This window comes from Dipodomys spectabilis, unplaced genomic scaffold (genome assembly GCF_019054845.1).
Source record: "Dipodomys spectabilis isolate Male_0828 unplaced genomic scaffold, ASM1905484v1 ptg000266l, whole genome shotgun sequence".
NCBI lineage: Eukaryota > Metazoa > Chordata > Mammalia > Rodentia > Heteromyidae > Dipodomys > Dipodomys spectabilis.
Genome location: NW_024870943.1, coordinates 3,046,878 through 3,070,318, shown reverse-complemented (window position 1 = coordinate 3,070,318; position 23,441 = coordinate 3,046,878). Strand labels below are relative to the sequence as shown.

At 54.9% G+C, this 23,441-nt stretch overlaps 2 protein-coding genes across 2 annotated transcripts; one reads left to right on the top strand and one right to left on the bottom strand.

Annotated features, from left to right (window-relative positions):
- The first annotated feature begins 969 nt into the window (after nt 1-969).
- Nucleotides 970-19,326, top strand: Kash5 (KASH domain containing 5). The gene is made up of 17 exons (XM_042700103.1): nt 970-1,012; nt 3,315-3,419; nt 3,829-4,015; nt 4,432-4,496; nt 6,224-6,290; nt 6,521-6,682; nt 7,115-7,232; nt 7,514-7,564; nt 11,341-11,418; nt 11,585-11,641; nt 11,930-11,989; nt 13,065-13,129; nt 13,274-13,361; nt 13,817-13,966; nt 17,927-17,982; nt 18,982-19,095; nt 19,188-19,326. Exons 1-17 carry the CDS (start codon nt 970-972, stop codon nt 19,324-19,326), a joined length of 1,605 nt encoding a protein of 534 aa, XP_042556037.1.
- A 2,994-nt stretch (nt 19,327-22,320) lies between these two features.
- On the bottom strand, nt 22,321-23,014 carry Pth2 (parathyroid hormone 2). The gene is made up of 2 exons (XM_042700047.1): nt 22,890-23,014; nt 22,321-22,495 (listed from the first exon to the last, which is right to left on the bottom strand). The coding sequence occupies exons 1-2, from the start codon at nt 23,009-23,011 to the stop codon at nt 22,321-22,323; spliced, it is 297 nt and encodes a 98-aa protein (XP_042555981.1). The 5' UTR covers nt 23,012-23,014.
- Nucleotides 23,015-23,441: the final 427 nt, after the last annotated feature.

The window sequence follows — 23,441 nt, the reverse complement described above, 5'->3', positions numbered from 1 at the left end:
GAGTTCAAGTCCTGGGACAGGCACAAAAAAGAAGAAAGTTCACATACATTATACATACTGTGTGTATATACATACATATTTGGCAAAAGGCAAGGGGTTTCAGAGACCCTTGTGTGGTATCCCAGCCACTAGGGTATAGACTTATCCACTGGGGTGCTTGGGAGAGCTGGGAGCACTAGAGAGACTGGAAGAGCTGGTGTGAGCCACCAACTATCCAAATATAGAACAAAAGCGGCACAAATGTCAGCTGCCAGGTTCTGTAGAAGCCCAGACACAGTACACCATTCAGCCTAGGAGGGGAGAAACATTTCCCACAGGGGCAGAGACCAGAGCTAGGAACAGCAGGCCCCTGTGGGGAACAGCTGTGGTTATGAGTTACCAGAGAATCCAGTGTGATTACGGGGAGCTCCTACGGGCTGTGCCACTGGTACTGGGGCACCGTAGAAAGTAAGGGAGGGGACAGGCCAGCTTGGGGGAGGGGGGTGTTGTATGTGTAGACTGGAGGCTAGCAAGAGGCTGACACACGGGGCCAGGGAGAGGATATAGAGGCTTAGGCAGAGCTCTGAAGGAGAGAAGTGGAGGACGGGGTTGAGTCACGGGGCTGGGAGGGTTGGGAGAAGAGGCCTGCCCCTTCCTCTAGGAAAGCAGGGACCCCACCACCACCACCACTAGCACTTGGATCTCTGCTGTCCACTCCTCAAGCCCCTGTTTTGCCACCCCACACCATAAAAACAGGTCAGAGCGCAGAGGGAGCTGACTGGTGGAGGCGGCGTGCCAAACAGGTTCTGAGAACCCAGAGGGCCTGGGGAGCAGGTGGGGCGGGGCCGGGCCCCACCTGAGTGGGGCAGGTCTGAGGAAACTAATGCCCTTTGTGTCCTTCCAGGAGCTCTCTGGGCAGCGAGTCCCTTTCCTGTCCCTCCCATTGATGGTGGGAGGCTGGTGGCTTCACTGGCGACTGCAGAGGGGCCTATGGACCTGCCAGAAGGCCAGGCTGGCAGTCCCACTACAGAAAGTAGGTGTCTGGGCCCCTGTTTGTCCTGGAGGAGGAGGAAGAGGGGGCTGGCTGGGATAAGTGGGTGTTGGGCTGTGATTTGGGGACTTGGGAGAGCTGGCTTGGATGTGCAAGATGAGCAGGAGGGAGCCATGGTGGACTGTCTACTCTGCTCCCACCAGCTGCCATGTCCCATCTCTCTGCTCTGGGAGGCCAGGCTGTGTGAGGGCAGAAATCCACATGCACTATCTGCATGGAACATCCCACACTCCACCCCCTCCCTTTAGACTGCCTATAATTATGGATGAAACAGCTTCCCCATCGCCTCTGTCCTGCCCTCTTCCCTGCTAAGCTGCCCTTCCAGCACTGACGTCTGGTGTCACCTCTTTAGCCTCTGTCCTCTAGAGTACGGTGTCCCAGAAGTGAGCCACAGGTGTAATTTATAAAAGGAAAAAGGTGAAATGAGTATTGATAATAGATTCTATTCAACCTCCTATTGATCCAAACTAGTATCTTTTCTACATATAACTAATAGTAAAATATACCAACCCAGTCTCATTTGTTTCCAGTGATGTTTTCTAGCTCTTAATGTAAGGCTAGGCACGGTGATACATTTCTATAATCCCAGCTATTTGGGAGGTGGAGAAAGAAAGAAATCTCAATCTAAGGATGGCCCAGGCAAAAGTGCGAAACCCTGTCTGAAATGGCAAAAGCAAAAGGATTTGGGGCATAGCTCAAGTAGTAAAGAACTTGTCTAGGTAGCATAAGGTCCTGAATTCAAACCCAAGTGCCACCACAAAAAAAACCAACCTGTGTATTTTAACAGAGTATCTCAGTGTGCCCTGTCAGCACTATCCTAGCTTGATGCATTTAGAAGGAACTAAGTTACTGTGTGAATGAATGTGTAGACACAGACAAGTTTGTGAGTAACACCTTTGGGAAGGTGCCAGGCAGGAGAGCCTAGTGTGATGGCAGAAACAAGGTCCCTTTCCTAGAGACTCCCAGGTGTTCCTGGCACAGCCTGCAGCTTGTCCCAAGGCCCTTGTTCTATGCCATGGGCTCAGGAGACTTGCCAGATTGGTGGATGATAGGTAGCTCCCAGGGTTCTGGTTAGTAACTGCTGTCTGAACTTCTCTTATACCAGCAGAGGGCGTGAGACCACTGGGAACAGCGTGCACAGGCTAAGCCAGCTCCAGAGGCACCCTTAGGAGAGGGGGACACACCCAGGAGATGCAGAGAGAGAAAGACCAGGAAGAGACAGGAGCAGGGAAAGAGAAGGCTCAGGGAACAATCGCTGAGATATGGGAAGAGAAACACAGGGAGGAGAGATGAGGAAGGAAAGCTGAGTAAGGACCATAGAGACACAGAGGCTGGGCCCAGAGGAGAGAAACACTGGGGAAAAGATAAAGAGAGGCAGGGATGGGGAGATAGGGGCTCTGAGGAAGGAAATCAAGGAGGAAAGACGGAACAGAACCGGTGACATCTTGCTGTGGTCAAGTCTCTTGCTCAAGACCACAGGGCCCCCAGCCCAGGTCCCTGGTCCTGTAGACTGTGTGCAGTGAGCTGCAGCCCCCAGTAGGCCAAGGCCAAGAGAGAGATTTGGGGGCCTGGGAGAGGCTGGGTCAGTCCAGGGACTCGTGGAATGGAGAATCTCCCCTAAGTTATGGAGCACTTATCAAGCACCTGCTGCATGCCGACTGATGACATTAGCAACCCTGGGACAGGCCTACATGTGTACACACACATACCCACTCATGCACGTGAATGTGAAAGGCCAAGCTCTTTGCCCACGGACATGCAGCTGGGCTCTGAGCCCAACTCTGTCCCGCAAGCATCACCCATCCCTCCCCATCTCAGGCTCCAGGCCTCAGGCTCCGCTGGCTCCTATGATGCTATCCTTGGCTGAGGATAAAGGGAGGGAAAGGACCAGGTCCCTGGGGCAGACTGGGAGACCGGAGATGAAGTGGGCAGGATCGATGCAGGCCGCCGTGCTTTATTGGATTGTTCCTGGCTCCTAAGCACCCCCACCTTGCCCGTAGCTCCTCCCACAATCCTCTCCTCCTTGCCCTCCCCAACTCCTGGTCCCCTCAGAGCCCAGGCTGGGAGGCTGGAGAAGAGAGGAGGCAAGGATGACATCAAACTTGTGATCTGGAGTCCGCAGCCAGTTGGACACACAGTGACTCAAAGACCTTCATGTTGTCATCTCACCCACCGCTTCCTGCTGCTCACCCCCAGTTCTAGCCCCAAGCATCTGGGAGGGAATTCCCTCCCCTTGGCAGAGCCCAAGGGCTGAGGACCTGGTGTCCCCATCTTGTCTCCTTAGTGTACCTGTGGGAGCAACCTGAGGAAGTGAGCTCAGGACCACTGCTCAACCTAGAGGAGCAAATTCTCAACTCTACGTTCGAAGCCTGTGACCCTCAGAGGACAGGTGGGGGGACAGGGGAGCAAAGGAGGGTGTCTGGGAACTGGAGTACCACAGAGGACTGAGCTAGGGGCCCTCCTCAAGTCTCCTGAAGGAGCAAATAGGTGATTATGGAAGCTTCAGGAAAGGGGACGGTGGTCTTCTAGGATGGAGAGAACTTGGGAAACCCTGATGGAAGAGGGAGGGCTTTGGGGACCACCCTGGGCCTGGGGAGCATACACTACTGCTCCTCCACTCTGTCGTCTTTGGTCCACACTGTGGGATGAGTAGAAAGTTGACTCAGAGGAGAGACAAGGACCTTCCCAAGACATCTACACGCCGTAGGCCAGGGGCACCACCAAGCTAGCCAGCGACATCCTGCACCCCCATACTGCACTGCCCAACCCGGCCCCACCCATGGTGTGCTTTCTCCCAGGCTCTGTGGCTGTGACACATGTGCTAGGCTACTTGGAGGCAGTGACAGGCCAAGGTCCTCAGGATGCACGTCTCCAAACGCTGGCCCACAGTCTAGACCCCGACGGGCAGGGCCCAGATGCCACTGTAGACTTGGACACCTTCCTGGTGGTCATGCGGGACTGGATAGCTGCGTGTCAGCTGCATGGGTGAGTCCCTGCACCTCCAGCCTGTCCGGGGAGGTCCTTATTCAAGTCTAACCCTCATACCTGCTTACTGCATCCAGCACCTGGTCGGCCCAGGGACCTACTGTGGGTTGAAATGAGGTTACAAAGGCGAAAAAAATTACAAATGGGGTGGAGAGGGAGGGGTACAGGGGTTCTGCAAGGCAGAAACAAAAGGGGTCTGGAGATGAAGAGAGCCCCTGCCCATCCCTTCACCAACCCAGTCCTGGCCCCTCCTGCTTTGCCATCTGGCCCTGGGCACTTGCCATCTGGCCTCACCTTCCTCCTGCAGCCACCCACTCTCACCTGACTCATCCTCCCCCCTCCCTGCGCTGTCCCCTGCCGTGGCAGGTCCCAATTGTGGTGGCTGCAGGGGGCTAAGCCTCATCCCTTTGATACAGGGGATTAGAGCTGGCAGAAGAGACCGCCTCGGAGGGAGCCCTGGCCCCCCAGCACCTGCCATCTGGTGAGAGGCTATATATAGAAGGACTCGTGTGGGGTCAGTGGGGTGAGGGGGGAGGGGGTCCCCATCCACCAGAGAAAGGGATGAAGGGTAGCTAGACCTCTTTGCTCTCCCTTGGAGCTGTGAGTGTGGCTTTCTAGGTGCCTCTCTGACTGTCCTGTTGTCTTCTCCGAGCTTTTAGGTTTGGGGTTTTTTCCCCCAGGATTGTTTCTAACCCTTCCTCCCAATACTACCCTGTTCTAGACCCACTGAGGACCTGGTGCCGCCTCCTTCTGCTCCAGTCCCCGCAGGGTCTCTTCCCTGGCCCTCAGGTCTACCCTGCCTGTCCTCACCCTTCACACCTCAAAAGAAAAGACCTGAGGTGCTCAGACCCCCAGGTTCCCTCATTCCTGGTTCACTGGTAGACCCAGATGCCTGTTTCTGGATCAGCTGCCTGGCTGCTCAGGCCTCGCCCTGGGTCAGGGTGGGTTGCTTTGCTCACTTTCCTGTGCCCAGGAGGTCACACCAAGGACAAGAGCCTCTATCTACAAAGGTGGCCATATCTCTATCTAGGCACGAGTGGCTCACACCTGCCAACCTAGCCACTCAGGAGGCTGACATTTTAGGATCACAATTCAAAGCCAGCTTGTGCAGAAACTGAGCAACTATTATCTCCAGCCAAAAAGCTAGAAGTGGAGCTGTGACTCAAGGAGTAGAGCACTAGAGTTGGATGAGAAAATGAGGAAATAGAGCCCAGGCCCTGAGTTCAAGCCCCCCTCAGTACCAGCACACATAACAAAAAGTGGTCATGTTATATTTCTCTTGCCTTATGAAACCCAAACTAAAACTGCATATTGCTAGCATCTCTTAGGTCAGAAGGGGCAGGCTGCTAGGTGGCAGTGGCTCACACCTGTAATCCTAGCTACTCAGCAGGCTGAGATCTGAGGATCATGGTTCGAAGCCAGCCTGGGCATGAAAGTCTGTGAGACTCTTTTTTTTTTAATTTTAATTTTTATTTTTTGTGAACATACTGTACAGAGGGGTTACAATTACATGGGCAGGATAATGCGTACATTTCTTACCAAGCATTGCAGCCTCCTCCTTTGTTTACCCTTCACATCCCTTCCCAGCCTCCCCCCACCCCCTGTGAGACCCTTATCTCCAATTAACCACCAGAAAACAACCAGAAGTGGCGCTGTGGCTCAAGTGGTAGAGCACTCACCTTGAGCTGAAGAGCTGAGGGATAGCGTCCAGGCTCAGAGTTCAAGCCCCATGACTGATAAAAAAAAAAAGAGGGGGGGGGCAGGCCAGCTGTGGGCCCAGTAGAAGGACAGGAAGAAGAGAGTGGAGACCAGGAAGCTGGCTTGAGGGTCTAGTAGAACAAGTCTGAGCCAAGTCAGGCAGTGGGAAGAGGAGGGGTAGAACAGAGTCCCAGGTAGGGGTACAGGCCTGCGTGCAGACAGACTGTGGAGATGAGGAGGAGTGGGCTGGAACCTGGGGAAGTTGAGGTGCTGCCCAGCGTTGGGCATAAGGGAGGAGGAGGGGCTTAGCCCGGCCATGTCGACTGACCGACTCTCAGGAAGAAATGAACAAAGGCTTCAGAACATGGGCCAGGCCTGCAGCCCTGGGAACTCCAGATGATGACTCAGAGCAAAACAGAAGACCAAAGGGAGAGGAAGCCATGGCTCTGGAGTGGCCCATGTTTAGGTCACTATGACGCCCAAACCCCTCTTGTCTCCCTCCCACCCCAGGAAGCTCAGAAGCTGAGGAGCCAGCCAACCTGGAGAGCTTTGGAGGCGAAGACCCCCGACCCGAGCCGTACCTATCCTCAGGCCCTTCCCTGCCCCTCCTCTCCCTGTTTTCTCTAATCTGCCCAGATGTGGGTCAGGTTTGGGGTCCTCTAGGGGACATGGGCCAAGAGCTGGGGAAGAACAGAGCAGTCCTGCTCCTGTTTCTTCACATGAACCCTGTCTCCCTCTTAATGCCTCCCTCCCCTGTTCCCAAAAGGGGTCTGGCTGTGCCTTAACTTGGCCCTTTTTGGCCCCCAGGCCTGCCACAGCTGACCTGCTGAGCAGCCTGGAGGACCTGGAGCTCAGCAACCGGCGCCTGGCCGGGGAGAACGCCAAGCTGCAGCGCAGCGTGGAGACAGCCGAGGAGGGCTCTGCGTGCCTGGGCGAGGAGATCTCCGCCCTGCGCAAGCAGCTCCGCAGGTGGGTCCACCCCAGCACCCGGGCCAGCTCACTCCTGAGAGGCCCCAGCCGTGTCCGGCTCTCTGCAGCCCCTGCCCCGTGTCTCAGCCCTGTACTTGTCTTCCTTCTCTTCGCTCCCTTGCCCCTATTCCTTTGGTTCTTGTCTCCGAGACCTTGTAGTGCCCTCCCTTAGGCTCTCTCTCCTTTCCTCTGTGATGCTCTGTGTCACTGGCCTTTTCCTGCTTCTGCTCACCATGCCTCATGTCTGACACAGTCCACACTCTTAGCCTCCCACTCCCCAGGTCTCTGTTCACTTCCTCAGTGGAAAGATGAACGGCTCCTCCAGCCTGCACTGTGCTGCCCTTCTCTCTCGGGGTGTTCCCTACTCGGGATTCCTTTGCTCCTGTCTCTCCCCCTTGCTCATCATCTGGTCCTTGCTTCTGCTCCACACAGCACCCAGCAGGCCCTGCAGTTCGCCAAGGCTGTGGACGAGGAACTGGAGGATTTGAAGACTCTGGCCAAAAACCTGGAGGAACAGAATCGCAGCCTCTTGGCCCAGGCTCGGCAGACGGTGGGTGCCAGCCCAGGGGGCCACCAAGGCGCCTGGCCCGTTCCCTTCTTGACATCAGCCAATAGAGCCTGGCTGTGGGGTAGGAGGGGCCAAGGTCATCTGGCTTCCTCCCCTGCTCCAGGTCCTACTTTCTCAGGCCTATCTGCCACCTATTTTTTTGACTCTAGACACAGTCCTGTTCTTTCATGCCCCGGACCCTGACTGTGCTCTTGGGTGGGGTGGGGGGCTCTGGGGAGCAAGTCAGCAGCAAAAGAAGTCTTTGTCTTGTCTGGGTTGCCCAGGAAAAGGAGCAGCAACATCTGGTGGCTGAGGTGGAGACTCTGCAGGAGGAGGTAAGCCAAGGCCTGGAGGCCCTGAGTCCAGGTCCGCCCACTCCTAGCCCTGCCCCTGTCCCCCTCCAGGCCCTGGCTGCTTACAGCAAACCAGCCTCAACCTGAAGGGGAGAAGTTCAGTATCCAATAGTGCTGGCTTTCGCTGGAGTCACAGCACAGAGTGTGAGGGGGCATGTTTGACAAGAATATGGGGAGGGGGTGGGAAGGGGAGGACGAAGGCGCCCGAGCTCTCGGCACACATGTCCCCTTCACTGATGTGATATGGGGGGCTGTGGAGGATTGAAACCAGAGGTCTTTTGGGAGTCTGAGACAGCAGCAGGACACAATGCCCATGCTCATCACACAGGCCTGCATTCAGTGCTCACCAGCATCATTATACAGTCATCCTGCTACAGTACAAAGAACATAGGCAAGCCGGGGCTGTGGTAGAGCACTTGATTAACATGGCAAGGCCCCCCTTTAGTCATCCCTAGCACTTGCACATCAACCAAAGTGGAAAAGAACCCAACAAGAACAGGGACTCCCAAGTCATCCCTGAGTTTCAATCCTGTCTATGCCATGTACACACAGGCACCCTGGAGAGACACATGACACCTCCCTCCCAGTCCTCATCTTTTTGTTCTTGGTTTCTTCCTTCTGAAGTGGTAGGAACAGAATCCAGGGCCCAGGACCCGAGAGACAAGCACTGTCACTGAGTTGCTTCCAGTTGAAGTGCCTTGACCAGTGCATGGGACTTCCTAGGTGCTCTCTCCCTCACTGGCTTGCTGGCTCGCTCGCTCAATAAACTGGGCTATTCTTGGCTCCCTCCTCGCCACCACAGCTGCTTATGGAGCAGCTATGGATTGAGTGCTCAGGTTACCACGGGTAATGCTGGGTAACGGACACTCAGCCCTCTGAAGGTGCCGCTGTGGAGATCCTAGCTCCCATCCTGCAGGAGGCAGGACGGCTGAGTAGCCAGCTCCCCGCCGTGCGGCCTGGCCCTGGCCTGCAGATCCCCACCAGGTGGACAGATGTTGACACAGCATTCCTGGCCTGCCCTTCCTCCGCCCTTCACCTGGCAGCCCAGGCCCGCTGAGACAGAGCCAAGGCAGCTGATGGAGGATGTGGAGCTAAGCCAACCAGAGGGGGAGGAGCAGGCCTCCATCCCTGAGGACACAGTAGAACGGCTCAGCAGCCTTCGTGGGCCTCTGTGGCCCCAAGGGCACAGGAGAAAGGCTCAGCACCTCTTGAAATACATCTTTTGTGACCACCTCATCCTTTGTGACCACCTCAACAGTTCAGCCTGCAGACTTGGGCCATCTTCCTTCTTTTGTTTTTTCTTCTGGTATTGGGTTTGAACCCAAGGCTCAAACTCTGCTTACTTGCTCCACAGGTGTCCTACCACTTGAGATATGCCTCCTCTGGTTGGCTTTTTGCTCATTTTTCAAGATGGAGACTTGAGTGTTTCTCTGCCTGATCTGACTTTGAACAGTGTGATCTTCCAAATCTTAGCCTCAGCTAGGATTGCAGGGGTGAGCCACATACCCAGCCTGGCTGCTCACCACAGTGAGCAGAGCAAAATCAGCCCAAGCAAATTGGGCCAAATTCTACCTGGCAACCTATTTTTCTTTCTTTTTTGTCAGTTGTGGGGCTTGATCTCAGGGCCTGGGACCTGTCCCTGAGCTTTTTTGCTCAAGACTAGTACTCTACTACTTTGAGCTATAGCACCACTTCCAGTTTTCTAGTGGTTAATTGGAGATTAGAGTCCTGTCTGGGCTGGATTTGCACTGCAATCCTCAGATCTTAGCCTCCTGAGTAACTGGGATTATAGGCGTGAGCCACTGGTGCATGGCCTGACAAATCTTTTTCTACCACAGAAGTGATAAAGGGAAAATTTACAGTTAAAGATAGGGTACCCGCTCCCCGAAAGCAATTGGGTCTTTGTGTGGATCTTCACCAAAACAAATGAAATGTTCAAAGGCATTTGTTTTTCATTTTTGGTTTTGGTTTTTTTCCAGTCCTGAGGCCTAAACTCAGTGGCCCGGGCACTGTCCCTGAGCTGCTTTTGCTCAGGCTAGCCCTCTAGCACTTAAGCCACAGCACCACTTCTGGCCTTTTCTGATTATCTGGTACTGAAGAATCGAACCCAGGGCTTCATATGTGCTAGGCAAGCACTTGCCATTAAGCCACATTCCCAGCCTATAAAAAGGTATTTGGGAGATTCCCTAGCCCTCCATACGAATGACACTAAGGGGTCATTGCTTGTTGTATGGATGGCGATGTGGTCCAGCTCTGTGCAGGAAGGCAGTGCTCAGGTAGGAGACAGTGCTGCAGGAACATCCGATGGCGTAATGTGGTGCTTTTGCTTTAAAATAATTTTAAAATGAGAGGTCTGGAGAATAAGCAAAACAAGGAAAAGGCATAAGTTATTAGAACTGACAACTAATAATGGCTAATGGAATTTTATGGTGAGATGTGTGTGTGTGTGTGTGTGTGTGTGTGTGTGTGTGTGTGTGTGTGTGTGTGTGTGTATGCGCGCGCGCGCGCACGCACATTACTGGTTGATTTCAGGGCCTTGGACTTGCTAAGCAGATGTTCTGCATGAATCACACCACCACCCTCTTTTAGTTTTTTCTCTTTTTTTGTCAGTCATGGGGCTTGAACTCTGGGCCTGGGTGCTGGCCCTGAGCTCTTCAGCTCAAGGCAAGCACTCTACCACTTGAGCCACAGCGCCACTTCTCGTTTTCTGGTGGTTGATTGGAGATAAGAATCTTATGGATGTTCTTGCCCAGGCTGGCTTTGAACTGCGATCCTTAGATCTCAGCCTCCTGAGTAGCTAGGATTACAGGCGTGAGCCACTAGTGCCTGGCTTTTCAATTGTCTTTCAAACTGGGCCTTCCATTTTTGTTGTCCATGCCAGTCTAGACTGAAGCTCTTCATACTCACCCTTCCTGTGTAGCTGAAATGATGTGTGTGTGCCACCAGGCCTTGTTTGTTGTTTTTGTTAAGTTGAGGGGCTCAATAATTCCCCTCCCCCATGCAGGGCATCAGTGGCTCAGGCCTGTAATCCTAGCTACTCAGGGGGCTAAGATCTGAGGATCATGGTTCAAAGCCAGCCCAGGCAGGGAAGTCCTTAAGACTCTTATCTCCAATAAACCACTTAAAAAAACGTAAGTGGCGCTGTGGCGCTGTGGCTGAGTGGTAGAGTGCTCACCTTGAGCTGAAGAGCTGAAGGACAGCACCCAGGCCCAGAGTTCAAGCCCCATGACCGACAAAATAATAATAATAATAATTTTCTCCCTAAGATGACCTTGAACAGTAATCCTCTCAACACCTTCCAAGTTGCTACTGGGATTACAAGCATGAGCACTACGCCTGGTTATACTGTGCTTTCTACTTTTCGTGTATGCTAAAAGAAAAAAATTGTAATCCAATAAAGTGGGATATTCTTCTCTGTAATCCAAGCAGTTAGAAGGCTTGAAGCAGGAGAACTGAGAATTCAAAGTCAGTAGCTATATGAGCAAGACCCTGTCTCAAAAGAAGGATGGTTATCAGAGGATGTTAGAAATCATCAGCTCATTGAATCCACAGCAAGTGGGATAGGAAGTAGCAAATCGGACCCAAGGAGTAAGTTCTATTTTTCTCTTGCTTATTGAGAGAGAAAGCCACACATGAAGAAATTAGAGCTCAGGTCCCCCAGGATAGTTGGGGAGTTCAAGGGGCTAAGACATAGGAAGTGCTTCACAGGAGGCCTGAGGTAGCTAAGAGAAAGTTATGGCAGGCCGTTCCTTCCCCAGAATGGAAAGCTGCTGGCTGAGCGGGATGGAGTGAAGAGGAGGAGTGAGGAGCTGGCCACGGAGAAGGACACATTGAAGGTGCCACCCTCCCTCAGGCCTGAATCCCCCAGAGGGTTGCTGATGTTCAGGGATGTTCCAGAGCTGAGGAGAGGGCCTTGGGAGGATGGGATGAGCCAGAGGGAGGCTCAGGCTCAGGCTGAGGTGGCCTAAGGGTGAAGAGACTGATATGCTGCTTCCTCGGCAGAGGCAGCTGTTTGAATATGAACGCCTCATTTGCCAGCGAGATGCCATTCTGTCCGAGGTGAGGAGGCCTGGGGTGAGAACTGCTGCCCCCCATACCCCCTGCCTTCTGTCCCTCGTCTAGCCAAGGAAGTCCATGTCTGACCCCTAGAGAAGCAGCCCAGAGGGTTGGAGGTTTCCCTAAATTCACATGCATGATCCCATGGGATCTAGAGGTCCCTCTCCATCCTGTCCCCCACCCTAGCTGTCCCCTCTCAACCCCAGTCACCACATTCCATCCCCAACAGCAGCAGCCATGTTGGGGGGGGGCGGTGCTGGGCACAGTCTCAGGCACCTTTGGCTTTTCCAGCGCACCCTGCACGCCGAGAGCCTAGCCAAGACTTTGGAGGAATACAGAACAACCACCCAGGTACCCACCCCCTCTCCCGGCCTCGCCCCTCAAGGCCTCTTCCTGCCTGCCACACTTCCTGCCTGCCATGCTTCCTCCCTACCTGCCTGGCTGCGCACCTGGCTTCCACCCCTGCTGTGTGGCTGTGCTCGGTGGCTGCCTTCTCACTTTTCTCTGCCCCTCCCTCCTGTGGATCTCTGGCTCCCCCCAGTATGGTATCTTCTCTGGGCACCCCCACCCTGGCTCTGCTGGCGTCCCTGGTGTTCTCACCTTGGCATCTGTGTTTATCTGTCCCTGAGTGACTCAATCTCTGTGTGTGCACGGTGTGCACGCACACACACGCACACGCATGTGTTGATCCTAGGGCTTGAACTCAGAGCTTGAACTCTGTCCCTTAGCCTTAGGTTTTTTGCTCAAGGCTGTGCTCTGCCACTTGAAACAGCTCCATTTCCAGCTTTTTGGTGGTTCACTGGATATAAGAGTCTCACAGACTTTGCTGCCAGGGCTGCCTTTGAACTGTGATCCTCAGATCTCAACCTTCTAGGGTTACAGGCATGATCCACTGGCACCCTGACTCTGGAGCTTTATTCTTTTTTTGCGGGGGTGGGGGGTAGGGGGTAGGTCATAGGTCTTGACCTCTGAGCCTGGACACTGTCACTCAGCTCTTCAGCTAAAGGCTAGTACTAGCTCTACCACTTGAGCCACAGCTCCACTTCCAGTTTTCTGGTGGTTAATTGGAGATAGGAGTCTCACGGACTTTTCTGCCCAGGTAGGCTTTGAACCATGATCCTCAGATCTGAGCCTCCTGAGTAGCTAGGATTACAGGCGTGAGCTACTGGTACTTGGCTTTGGGGCTTTCTTCTTTAGGGGTTTCCCTGGCCTCTGCAAGCCCCTTAGCATCAGTGTCTGCCTTCTCTTTATTTCCCCAGCACTGCACTTGCTGGGTGATGCTGCTCTCTTGTGCTTCCTAGATCTGTCACTGCACTCTTCTCCTAGTCCCTTGGTGTGGTCTGCAGCTGGGAAGTGGGATGGATATGGGAGAGGGCAGGGGCAGAGGGGACAGCCAGGGGTGCCCCATGTCCAGTGTCCCTTTCAGGAACTGAGGCTAGAAATCTCTCATCTGGAGGAGCAGCTGAGTCAGACCCAGGAGGGGCCGGATGAGTGAGTGGCATGGGGGAGGGAGGAGGCAAGAGGGAGACCCAGATGGGGCTCCTGGCCTGTAGCCGGGTGGGCAGGGCAGGAACCCCAGGTAGGCTGAGTCCTGGTGGGCCTGGAGGCAGCCTCCTTTTCCCTCTGTGTGGCTAGGCTGCTGGAAGGGGCCCCGGTAAGAGGAGCAGGCTGGACTGCGTCACTGCCCCCATCGCTGGGTTTAGAGATCCAAGCCATTCAACAGGTAGGCACAACACCAGTCTTTGATGGAGAAACTCTGATCTGCAGCCCCAGAATTCTGGGACTGGGGGTCCTGGGGGAGCAGAGAGGGGCTGGTCAACTTGAAGCCCTAATCACACTGCTGCTGATCTTAGCCCTTCTTGAACTCTCTTGCTACCTCAGATGCCAGCTGCTGGGCCAGGACCAGCTCTCACCTGGCCCCAACTCATCCCCATCCTGACTGACTGTGACCATTCCTTCCTTAACTTCATCCCTAACCCAATCTGCGGTCCTGGCACCAAATCCTTCCACCCCAGTCCTGTGCCTTCCCCATTCCAGCCTCATGCCAGCCCTTTCCCTCTCCAGTCCCTTTATTCCCAGCCTCATGCCTAAGCCTGGCTCACCTGCATCTCCATCTTGGCCTTGCCTTCTGCCCTGGTCTGGCCTGCCCTGCCCTCAGAAACAACTTCTTCTCCCCAGAAACAAGAAGTGCCAAATACTGATCTCTCCAGTCCTCTGTGTGGTGTGTGGCAGTGGGAGGAGGTTCCAAGGGATCCCAGCAAAGAGGCAGAATTCCCACTGGCAGAAGCCCCCACTGACACTGACAGCCTGGCTGACGCTGATGAACAGGTGAGTGGAAGGGCTCAGAGACCTCAGGAGCCCAGGAGCTGGGAAAGGAGACCTCAGGCTGCCATCTGCCACCTTTGTTTCTTAACCAGTGAGCAAATGTTTAGGGAAGATCTGCTGTGTGCTGAACATTGAGCCACAAGCCAGTCATGATCCCATCCCTGCCCTGGAGACAGACACAAGGAAACAAACACAAATTGAGCTTTGATGTTTATTGTTTCCTTTTGTAGAAACATTGTTAGGCTGGGCATGGTGGCATACACCTGTAATCCTAGCACTTGGGAGGTTGAAGCAGGTCCACAGTTTGAAGCCAGCCTGTGCTACAGAGTGAGATCCTGCCAAAAAAAAAAAAAAAAAAAAGATAAAGCAAAAACAACAAAACAGAACATGAAAACACTGTCAGGATTTTAAATTGTATGGCTATAAGAAAACAAGTCGGGGCTGGGAAGGTGGCTCAGTGGTAGAGTGCCTGCCTTGCATGCATGATGCCCTGGGTTCAATTTCTCAGCACCACATAAGCAGAAAAAGCTGGAAGTGGCGCTGTGGCTCAAGTGGTAGAACACTAGCCTTGAGCTAAAGAGCTGAAGGACAGCACCCAGGCCCAGAGTTCAGGCCCCATGACTGACAAAAAAAAAAAAAAGAAAAGAAAACAAGTTATCTATCCTGTCACTGTGAGGTACATCAAGTATTTACAGCTTGCTTTGTTTGAGGCTTGTTTGTGTATCTTTAGGGTTTGATGTTGTTACTTTAGGATTTACATTTTGAATAGAAGGCACCTTTAAGAAAAACTTAACAGCCAGGCACCAGTGGCTCACGCCTGTAATCCTAGTTACTCAGGAGGCTGAGATCCGAGGATCACGGTTCAAAGCCAACCTGGGCAGAGAGTCTGTGAAACTCTTATCTCCAATAAACCACCAGAAAACCAGAAGTGGTGCTGTAGCTCAAGTGGTAGAGCGCTCGCCTTGAGCTGAAGAGCGGAGGGACAATGCTCAGACCCAGAGTTCAAGCCCCATGACTGACAAAAAAAAAAAAAGAAAAACTTAACAGTCACTATAGTATCTCTTCTTTAGGGGAGCATTCTACTACTTGACTGCACCCTCAGCTCTTGGATTTTTGTGATAGTCTCACTACGTAGTCCTGAACTGCCTCAAAATCATGATCCTCCTGCCTCAGCCTCCCAAGTGTTGGAATTCTTTTTACAGGCATGCATGCATGGCAAACTCAAAATAAGATCTAAACTTAAATAGCTACTTCTATAACTTCTATAATGACCTGAACATATTCATCATTTGAAACCCCTAAAGCAAGTTATCTTCAATACCCAGAACTGAAAACATTTTCTTCTGCTCCCTTTGAAAGAACTCCTTTTTAAAGAGAACATTGGAAGCTTTCTGAACAATATTGATCATCTTGAAAGCTCCACCACTTCAGACCTGTTCACCTCCCTTCCAGGAGAAACTTGTTTTCCCAGGGCTGGGGACAGACAGGCTGTAGGAGGTGCCTGATGAGAAGGGAGGAGAAAGACACTGAGCTTTACCTTATGACTGTGAGATGATGGACATCCAGCCACTACCAGAGGCAGTCAGAGGCCCACAGCTAGCGCTCAGGGAATGGCTGAGAAAACAGTTTTCTCAGTGATGTGTCTGGAGGAAACAGGTCCCTGGGTCATAGGGGTAGAAGGTGGGACGACTGGCCCAGGACAGACAAGAGAGTGGGGTTGGAAAGGAAAGACTGAGTGCCTTCTGGACACAGGCAAGTGGAAGGGTTTCTGGGGCACCCAAGGAGCCTAGGGTACCCGGGTTTCCACGTCCCATAGGAAAAGAGGGCTTGGTAAAATCCAAAACAACCGGCTCATTTCTGGCTTCTTTTCCTGGGGAATGATAGAGTCCTCCCAAGTGGGAGGCACGAAGGAGGACTTGAAGAAATGTGGTGGATTTGTGGGCAGCCTGCCGCCCAGGAGAGGCTCTGTACATAGGTCCTATGCAGATTGGCTCGGCCTCTGTGTGACAGGAGCTAGGGGAGATCTAACCTTTGCATCTCCACAGAGCACCTTCCATGGAGAGCCTGTGCGTCCCAAAGAAGGCAGCAAGAAGCCATCAGGGTGGTAAGGAGCTTGTTTCCCCAAAACCATCTCTATCTTTGATGGCATCCACACCAGGTGTCCAATGTAAGGACTGCACACCTCGCCAAGTCACATGGCATTTCCCTCACCCACTCATGGCTGCCACAGAGACCCCCAACAGCTGGGGCTTCTTGAGGGAGAGGACAGCTGGGGGCCCCACAGGACTGGTATCCCAGGATACCACTGGGAAAGAAGGCATAGATGTCAGGGGTTGGGACCGCTTGTGGTGGTCAGTTGCTCCCTGGGCCTCCAGGGAGTCCTGGGATGGATGAGACCTACATAGGTCTCATCCTAGATAGGCACAAGGCCATGTCCACGCCTCTGAGCATTTAGGAAGATTAGATGCTAGACCACGACCCTAGGGCCACTGCTTCCAATGGTGCCTCCCACTCCCCACTCTCCTTTCAGGCTCTTGCTGTGACAACTAATGAGGCTGCCAGTGCAGCCTCTAATTGGACTTGTCTGGCAAGAACTGAGATCGGGCAGACTGGGGGCTCGGATACTATGACCTCCCCCTGCGTCATCAGGGACTGGAAGGGAGAAGGGACGACAGGGGGGTGGGGCTGCTTCCAGCTGCATTTCCAAAGCTTCCAGTGAGACCCCAGGGTGGGAAGCAAGGAAAGAGGAAGGTGGGGAATCCTGCAGCCCCTAGGGGTGACCAGTACTGGGGGCTTGACCTAAAGGGGTACTCAGTGGCCTGAGTCCCAGGTGGGAATTTAGGGGTTCAGACAGTTAGGTCTGACTGACATAGAAGCTGGAGACCATGAGCTTAGACCCTGCCATCATATGTTTTGTATCCATGAGAACATGTGGTAATGGCAGATGTAGGGCTGGACCCTGGTCCCAACAGATGGCAATATAGACACGTCAGTCTTTGTGGGTCTTTGGGCAGCTTGGGACCTGAATCCTTGAAGAGATGGCTCTGACTGGTGGAGGTGCAGGGCTGAGCCCATACACCTAAAGGGTTGGGGTTGAACAGAGCTCAGAGCCTGGATTCTCCTGGGCAGGGAGTCCCAGTCCTCTTGAGAATTTGATGAGAAATCCTGAGAAGTCCATACTCAAGACCCCACCAGACCGCCCCAAGAGGACCCCAGCATTGCAGGCCCCACAGTGGCCTGGGAGTTGGAGAGAGGGGAGCCACTGAGTCACATTTTTTAGCCTCAGGGTACCCAGAAAAGAGGAGGAAGAAGAGGAGGAGGAGGAACAGGAAGAGGAGGAAGAGGAGGAGGAAGAAGCAACAGATAAGGAAGAAGAGAGCCAGGCCATGGTAGGCAGTCCCCCAAACTTCTTCCAGTCCCCATTTACTTCCACCCCCCAGGGGCTGATGAAATCCTCCTTGCCATCTTCTCCACACCTGCCCCCACATGCACACATCTCCACGCCTCGGGAGCAGACAGAAAAATCGTTTGGCCAAGAGATAACAAGGCAGTCTCTGTAGCTAATGAGAGTGTTTGGTGAGGTGGAGGAAGACCGGGAAGCCAGTGGGCGGCCAGAATGTTCCCAAGAGACCGTCCAGCCACACACACCCGGCTACAGCCACCACCCCACAGCCCAGGCAGACGTGGCAGTGCCCCCGGATTGCATAAATGCACACGCACATGCGCCCACACGTTGAGGTGAAGGCGCCTCCAGTCAGCCTCAGCTCCCTTAGAGCCCAGTGCCCACGCCAGCCCTGCCACCCCTCACAACCGCAGTGCAAAGTGAGGATCACAACCCGGAAGGGAAGAGAAAGAACCTGGGTGCTGAGAGAGAAAGAAGCCAGGCCTCTTCCTTGAGGAAGCTCAACTCCAAACAGGGGGCCCCAAATCTCCCCCTCTTCCCACCATATCCCACTCCCACAGGGACTCCACTGCAGCATCCTCAGCCAGCACCGCACTGCCTTCCCCAGCTCACCATGGTGAAGGGCCTGGCTCCATGCCTGGCGTTGTAGCTGGCAGCAGGGAAGACAGTGGTTGGGATTGACGGTGTTCCGGTTTTCTTGGGTGGTTGTCCCTGTCATGTGGAGCAAAGGTGGGGGTGTGGGCAGGCCTAGATCTATGAAGGGGAGGCTGGGGATGGTGGGGAGAGTCTGGTCTCTGGAGAAACCTTGGAGGCTTTAATCTCAAAGTGCCTGTGGGTCATGGCACTGGCAGGAATGCATATGAGATGTGCCAATGCTGCCCGCCACCCAGTCCAGGGATAGGCATCTGCAAAGGACAGGACAAGTGGAGATGACAGTACTGAAGCCTCCCCGTTATTTCTTTTCTTTTCTTTTTTTTTCTTTTTGTTTTTGTCGGTCGTGGGGCTTGAACTCTAGGCCTGGGTGCCGTCCCTCAGCTCTTCAGCTCTAGCGCTCTACCACTTGAGCCACAGCATCACATTCTGTTTTCTGGTGGTTTAATGGAGATAAGAGTCTCACAGACTTTCCTGCCTGGGCTGGCTTTGAACCACGATCCTCAGATCTCAGCCTCTTGAGTAGCTAGGATGACAGGCGTGAGCCACCGGCGCCTGGCGGCCTTCCCTTTCTTTCTCTGTACTCGTGCATGTGGCCTCTACTATAATCCTGTGAGGAGGAGACCATCATCTTCCCTGCCTAGCAAATGGAAAAGCAAGGCAGAGAGGTGTGATGATCTGCCAAGGGGCACAGCCAGAAGCTGGCAGAACAGTGGCCAACCTGGCAGCTTAGAGTGCGGTCACCGGGCCAGTGAGCCAACCCTAGGAGGCCTGTGTGGCTGCTCCAAGGCCAGGCCACAGACATCTCCTTTTCCTTCCAGGCTGCACTCCCTGTCCCTCTAAGAGATCCTGACTCTGGAGACACCTCACAAAGCCCTCCTGACAGGTAATGGGAACTGTGGGGCCGGGAAGGGAGCTTGAGACAAAGAGCCCAGGAATCATTACTTCCTTCTGGTCCCTCCAGCAGCCCTGTGGAGCCAGAGCTCGGTGTCCTGGTGCCTGTGCTGACAGAGCTGGTCCCATTTAGGCCGCCCTGGACCTCGCACTGCCTGCCTCCCCAGCGCCCCCACGTGCTCAGGTGTGCCCTAGAGGTGGCTTTGGAAGGAAGGGGGTGGCCATGGCTCCCCTGGGGCCCACCCTAACCCCTCTTTTGCCTCCCCTTCCCACTAGGATCACTTGGCACCTGCTGGTCCCAGGGCTGGTCCTGGGCCTGCTGCTGCTGTTGCTTTCAGTCCAGCTGCTGGGCCAGCCCTCACCCCCCACCTGGCCCCACCTCCAGCTCTGCTACCTGCAGCCCCCGCCTGTGTGAGGCACTCCCCTCCCTCTGAACAACAGCGGAGAACCCCCACCTGCACTTTGTACTGGTATCATATGCCCCTGTTACTTGGGCTCACCCCAGAGCCAGTACATGGGGAGGTCTCCGTCCGTGTATAGTATTTCTATGTGATGTCTCCCAATTGTCCACTGTCAGTAGCTCTACTGTAGGAGGAAGAGAGAGCACTGTGACAGACCTTGATCTGTAGCACAAGCTGGCCTGGAACTTGCGATCCTCCTGCTTTGGGCTCCCTGGTGCTGAGATTGCAGGCACTGAAATTTGCCTTCCACAGACCACTCACCCTTGTTAGCACTGACCATCTTCCTGTCTGACCTTCAGTACATTCCAATGCTATAAGCCCCTTCTGACCCTGAGAAGACTGAAGAACAAAAGGAGAGGAGGTAGAGATTCAGAAGTTCCTCCCAAAAGGATATGACTGGACTCCTACTCAGAATGCTGGACATGGCTTATGGCACTGGAGTTGTACAAATAATGCTTCCCATGATAAGTGAAGTCTGCATGTAGTCTTTATTTTTTGGTTTTCTGAAACAGTCTTGCTATGTAGCACAGGTTGGCCTGGAACTCAAGAGTCTCCTGTCTTGAGAGCTGGGATTACAAATGTGAACCACCACACCCAAATGATTGTTGGTTAGTTTTTTTTTATTTCTTATTAAAAAAACCTTTTGGTGGTACTGAGATTGATCTCAGGGTCTTGTGGCATGATTTGAATCATTCCCATAGTCCTCTGTGTAGTCTTGAAAAATGGGTGTGGATTTGTTACAGTGAGCACAGGAGGGTGGCTCAGGCAGACTGACTATATGAAGACCAGGCAATTGGGGGGAAGCAGTGTTTGTGAAGAATTGAAGCACCCTGTTGCTGGGATTAAAACATAATGATTTGGGGCTGGGAAGGTAGCGGTAGAGTGCTTGCCTTGCATGCATGAGAAGGTAGCGGTAGAGTGCTTGCCTTGCATACATGAGGCCTTGGGTTCAATTCCTCAGCACCATATCAGAGCTGGAAGCGGGCACTGTGGCTCAAGTGGTAGAGCACTAGCCTTGAGCTGAAGGGCTGAGGGACAGCGCCCAGGCCCCAAGTTCAAGCTCCATGACTGACAAAAAAAAAGATTTGAAGCTAGGAAGGATCTGAGAAAATCCATATAGTGGAAAATTTGAACTTTATTTTCAAGCTCACGAGAGGGCTGTGTGCAGGGGTAGACTCAAGGGGAAGAGGTGGGCTTTTGGAGCCCTATAGTGAGAAAGGCATGCTGAGGGTGGGACTGAGATCCATACATGAGCCGGGGTTAGCAGGTGGCTGGACTCCTGAACCCCAAATCCTGAGCTCCCTGTCTGAAGAGGAGTGTCATCAGCTGCGAATGGTGGCCAAAAGTCTGCCAGGGCTGAGTCCTCTTGGGAGGAGAGAAGGGAGGGAAGATGTTCCTGGCACCGTTCTGTGAAAATACTCCATTGCTAGGCCAGGGATGTGGTAGAAAGCTACTGGGAAGAGCCAAAGTTAGGCCCTGTCTGCCAGGCTCTCAGCACACAGGAGAGGGGGAAGGCGTCTGGTCCGCCCTCCGTGAGAGTCAGAACGAGAGAGCGGCACTAGAAGAGCTCCGGGCACCCAGGGACTGTGCATGGACATGGTTAACCCCTTTGTTCCTGGTTGTAGTGAGAAAAATCTAGAACCTGAAGGTTTGGTTCTGTCCTGTACTAGCTCCCATAACCTGCAGAAATTGCTCCTGACTTTCCGTCTTGTATATTAGGCTAATTCCGGATTGTTGTGAAAAATAGCCATTCCTTCCCTGTGCAGTTATTTCTGAATGACCCTGAGGAAGTCGTCCCGCCTCCAGGCCGAAGGGCCAATTAGGACCCAGTCCGCTTCCGGAAATGCAAATTTACAGGGGCCGCCTTGAGGATGCGCCAGCCCCGCCCCAAGTCCTGAAACCAATCAGAGCACAGAGCGCTCTGTGCCTCCCTCCCCCTCGTGCCCCTCGGGAAGAAGTTGCTATAGCACCACCGAGGGGCGGGGCTGAGGGGCTGGCCCGGCCTCTAGGGAGAGCTGGGTTCTGATTGGCTGCTTCCCCGCCCCACCTGCGGACCAGGTGTTTCCACTCCCCCCACCTTTTCCAATCCTCGCCAGTGTGACTCCCAGCCCCAGCCTGTGCCCCGATGGTGTCTCGGGAAGGTCGAGGTTTCAGAACCACGAAGAAACTGCGGGAGGCTGCTGCGGGGAAGGCGGGAAGCCTTTTGTACTGGAAGTATTTTATTAGTGTCGTGCTGTAGTGATCTGGAGATATCTGGTTTATTTCTCAAGAGAGAGGGAAAGGAAGCAGAAGAAGACTTAGGGCGTCTTTTTTAACATCAGAAGGTTTCGGGGGAGCCTGAGCTTGGAGGCCAGGCAGGGTGCGGGTCATACCAGAGCCCCGCGTTCTTTCCACTGCGCCCATGCTGAAGTCTGGGGGGACACAGCGAAGCCCAAAGAGAGAGAAATAGACACGCCAAAGAGAGAGAAAGGGAAGTGATAAAATTCCAAAGGCAGACGAGAACACAGCCTGAGAGAGGAGAGAGCCCCGGACAGGGCTCCGGGACCTCAGGGACCCTCAGAGAGGGGGGACGCGATCCCCAGGAAGCAAGCTTCTGAGAGAGGGCCATGACGGAAAGAGCGGGCTCCAGACGCAGGTCTCCCCCCTCCAGGGTCTCCAGCCCCAAGCGCGCGCACACACATACACACGCGTGTGCGCCATCCACACGTGCACATGCGTACCATCCGCACGCGCGCGCGCGCTGGTGGCGCAGGAAGGAGGCGCAGTCCAGAGCGCGAAGGGTCTTTATTGGGGAGGGCCAAGAGGGCCGGGGCCGGGGGCGGGGGCTGGCGGGGCGGGGCCCGGCAGGTGGGACGGGGCCCGGCAGGCGGAGGCGGGGCCTGCCGGGGCGGGGCGGGGCGGGGCCTGGCCAGGAGGGGCTGGTTGGGCCCAGCCGGGCCGCGGGGCTCTCAGGGCGCGTCGAGCAGCAGCAGCTTGTGCATGTAGGAGTTCAGCCAGTGGCGGCGCTCGAGGGCGGCCAGCAGCCGCGCGCGCTCCCGGAAGGCCGCGTCGTCCGCCAGCGCGAGACTCCGCCGCGACACCGGGCTGTCCCGACCCGCCGAGGTCCGGCCGGGGGTGCGGAGGCTGCGGAGAGACGGACAAGCTCCGTGGCTGCGCGTCCAGGCCTCCGCCCGCCTTCGGCGGGCCTCCCTCCGGTCGAACTCGAAGCCTGAGGACGGCACGTGCCTGTCGGTCCGTCCCTGTCCCTCTCTGTGTCTGTCTCCGGGCTCCGCGGGTTCGAGGCGCCCTGAGCACCAGGACCGCCCCGCCCGCAGGGCCGGGCACCGGCGAACCCACGAATGTGCCTCGACCACGGGCCCCGAGTCCACCACACCGACTGCTTTTACCCCAGCTCGCCTTTCTCCCGCTCTCCACCCCCTCTCCCCTCCGCCCCGCTCCCCTCCCTGCGGGTCTCCCCTCCCCATCCCGGGCCTCCCACCGGGTCCTTTTCTCTCCGGGGCCGCTCCCTAGCTCCCACCTGAAGACCCCCGCGGGGGGCAGAGCGACCCCTGAGACGGGGCGCGGCGCCCAGGGCACCAGCAGCAGCAGCAGCAGCAGCAGCCGCACCCGGGGGCTCCTGGACACCTGGCGGGTCTCCATCACCTGTGGAGAGAGACAAGGAGGACTCGCAAAGTCCACCTTCCCCACGCAGAACCCCCCACCCGCCTACCGCGCAGTGGGCTCGGGCAGCGCCGCCCGCAGCCCCCTTATATCCGCCTGCCCGGCCCCCGCAGCGGGCAGTGACGCAGGCTGGGCCGGGGGCGCCGGGTCAACCACCCCCCAGGCTCATTAGGAGCCGCCGGCTGTAATGAGGAGCCGGGGGTGGGGGCCCTGCGCTGCTGTGGCCGCCGCGAACTAATTGGGACCTGGAGCTGGGACCTAAGGAGAGGGAGAGGGAGACAGACAAGAGAGTTGGGCCTGCGGGGTGGGGGGCTGTCACCGAGATAAAAATAGAGGCTGTAGAGGGACGGACAGAGCAGGAGTCAGACACTGATGAGAAGCAGCAGGGACAAAGGGAAGAAACAAGCAG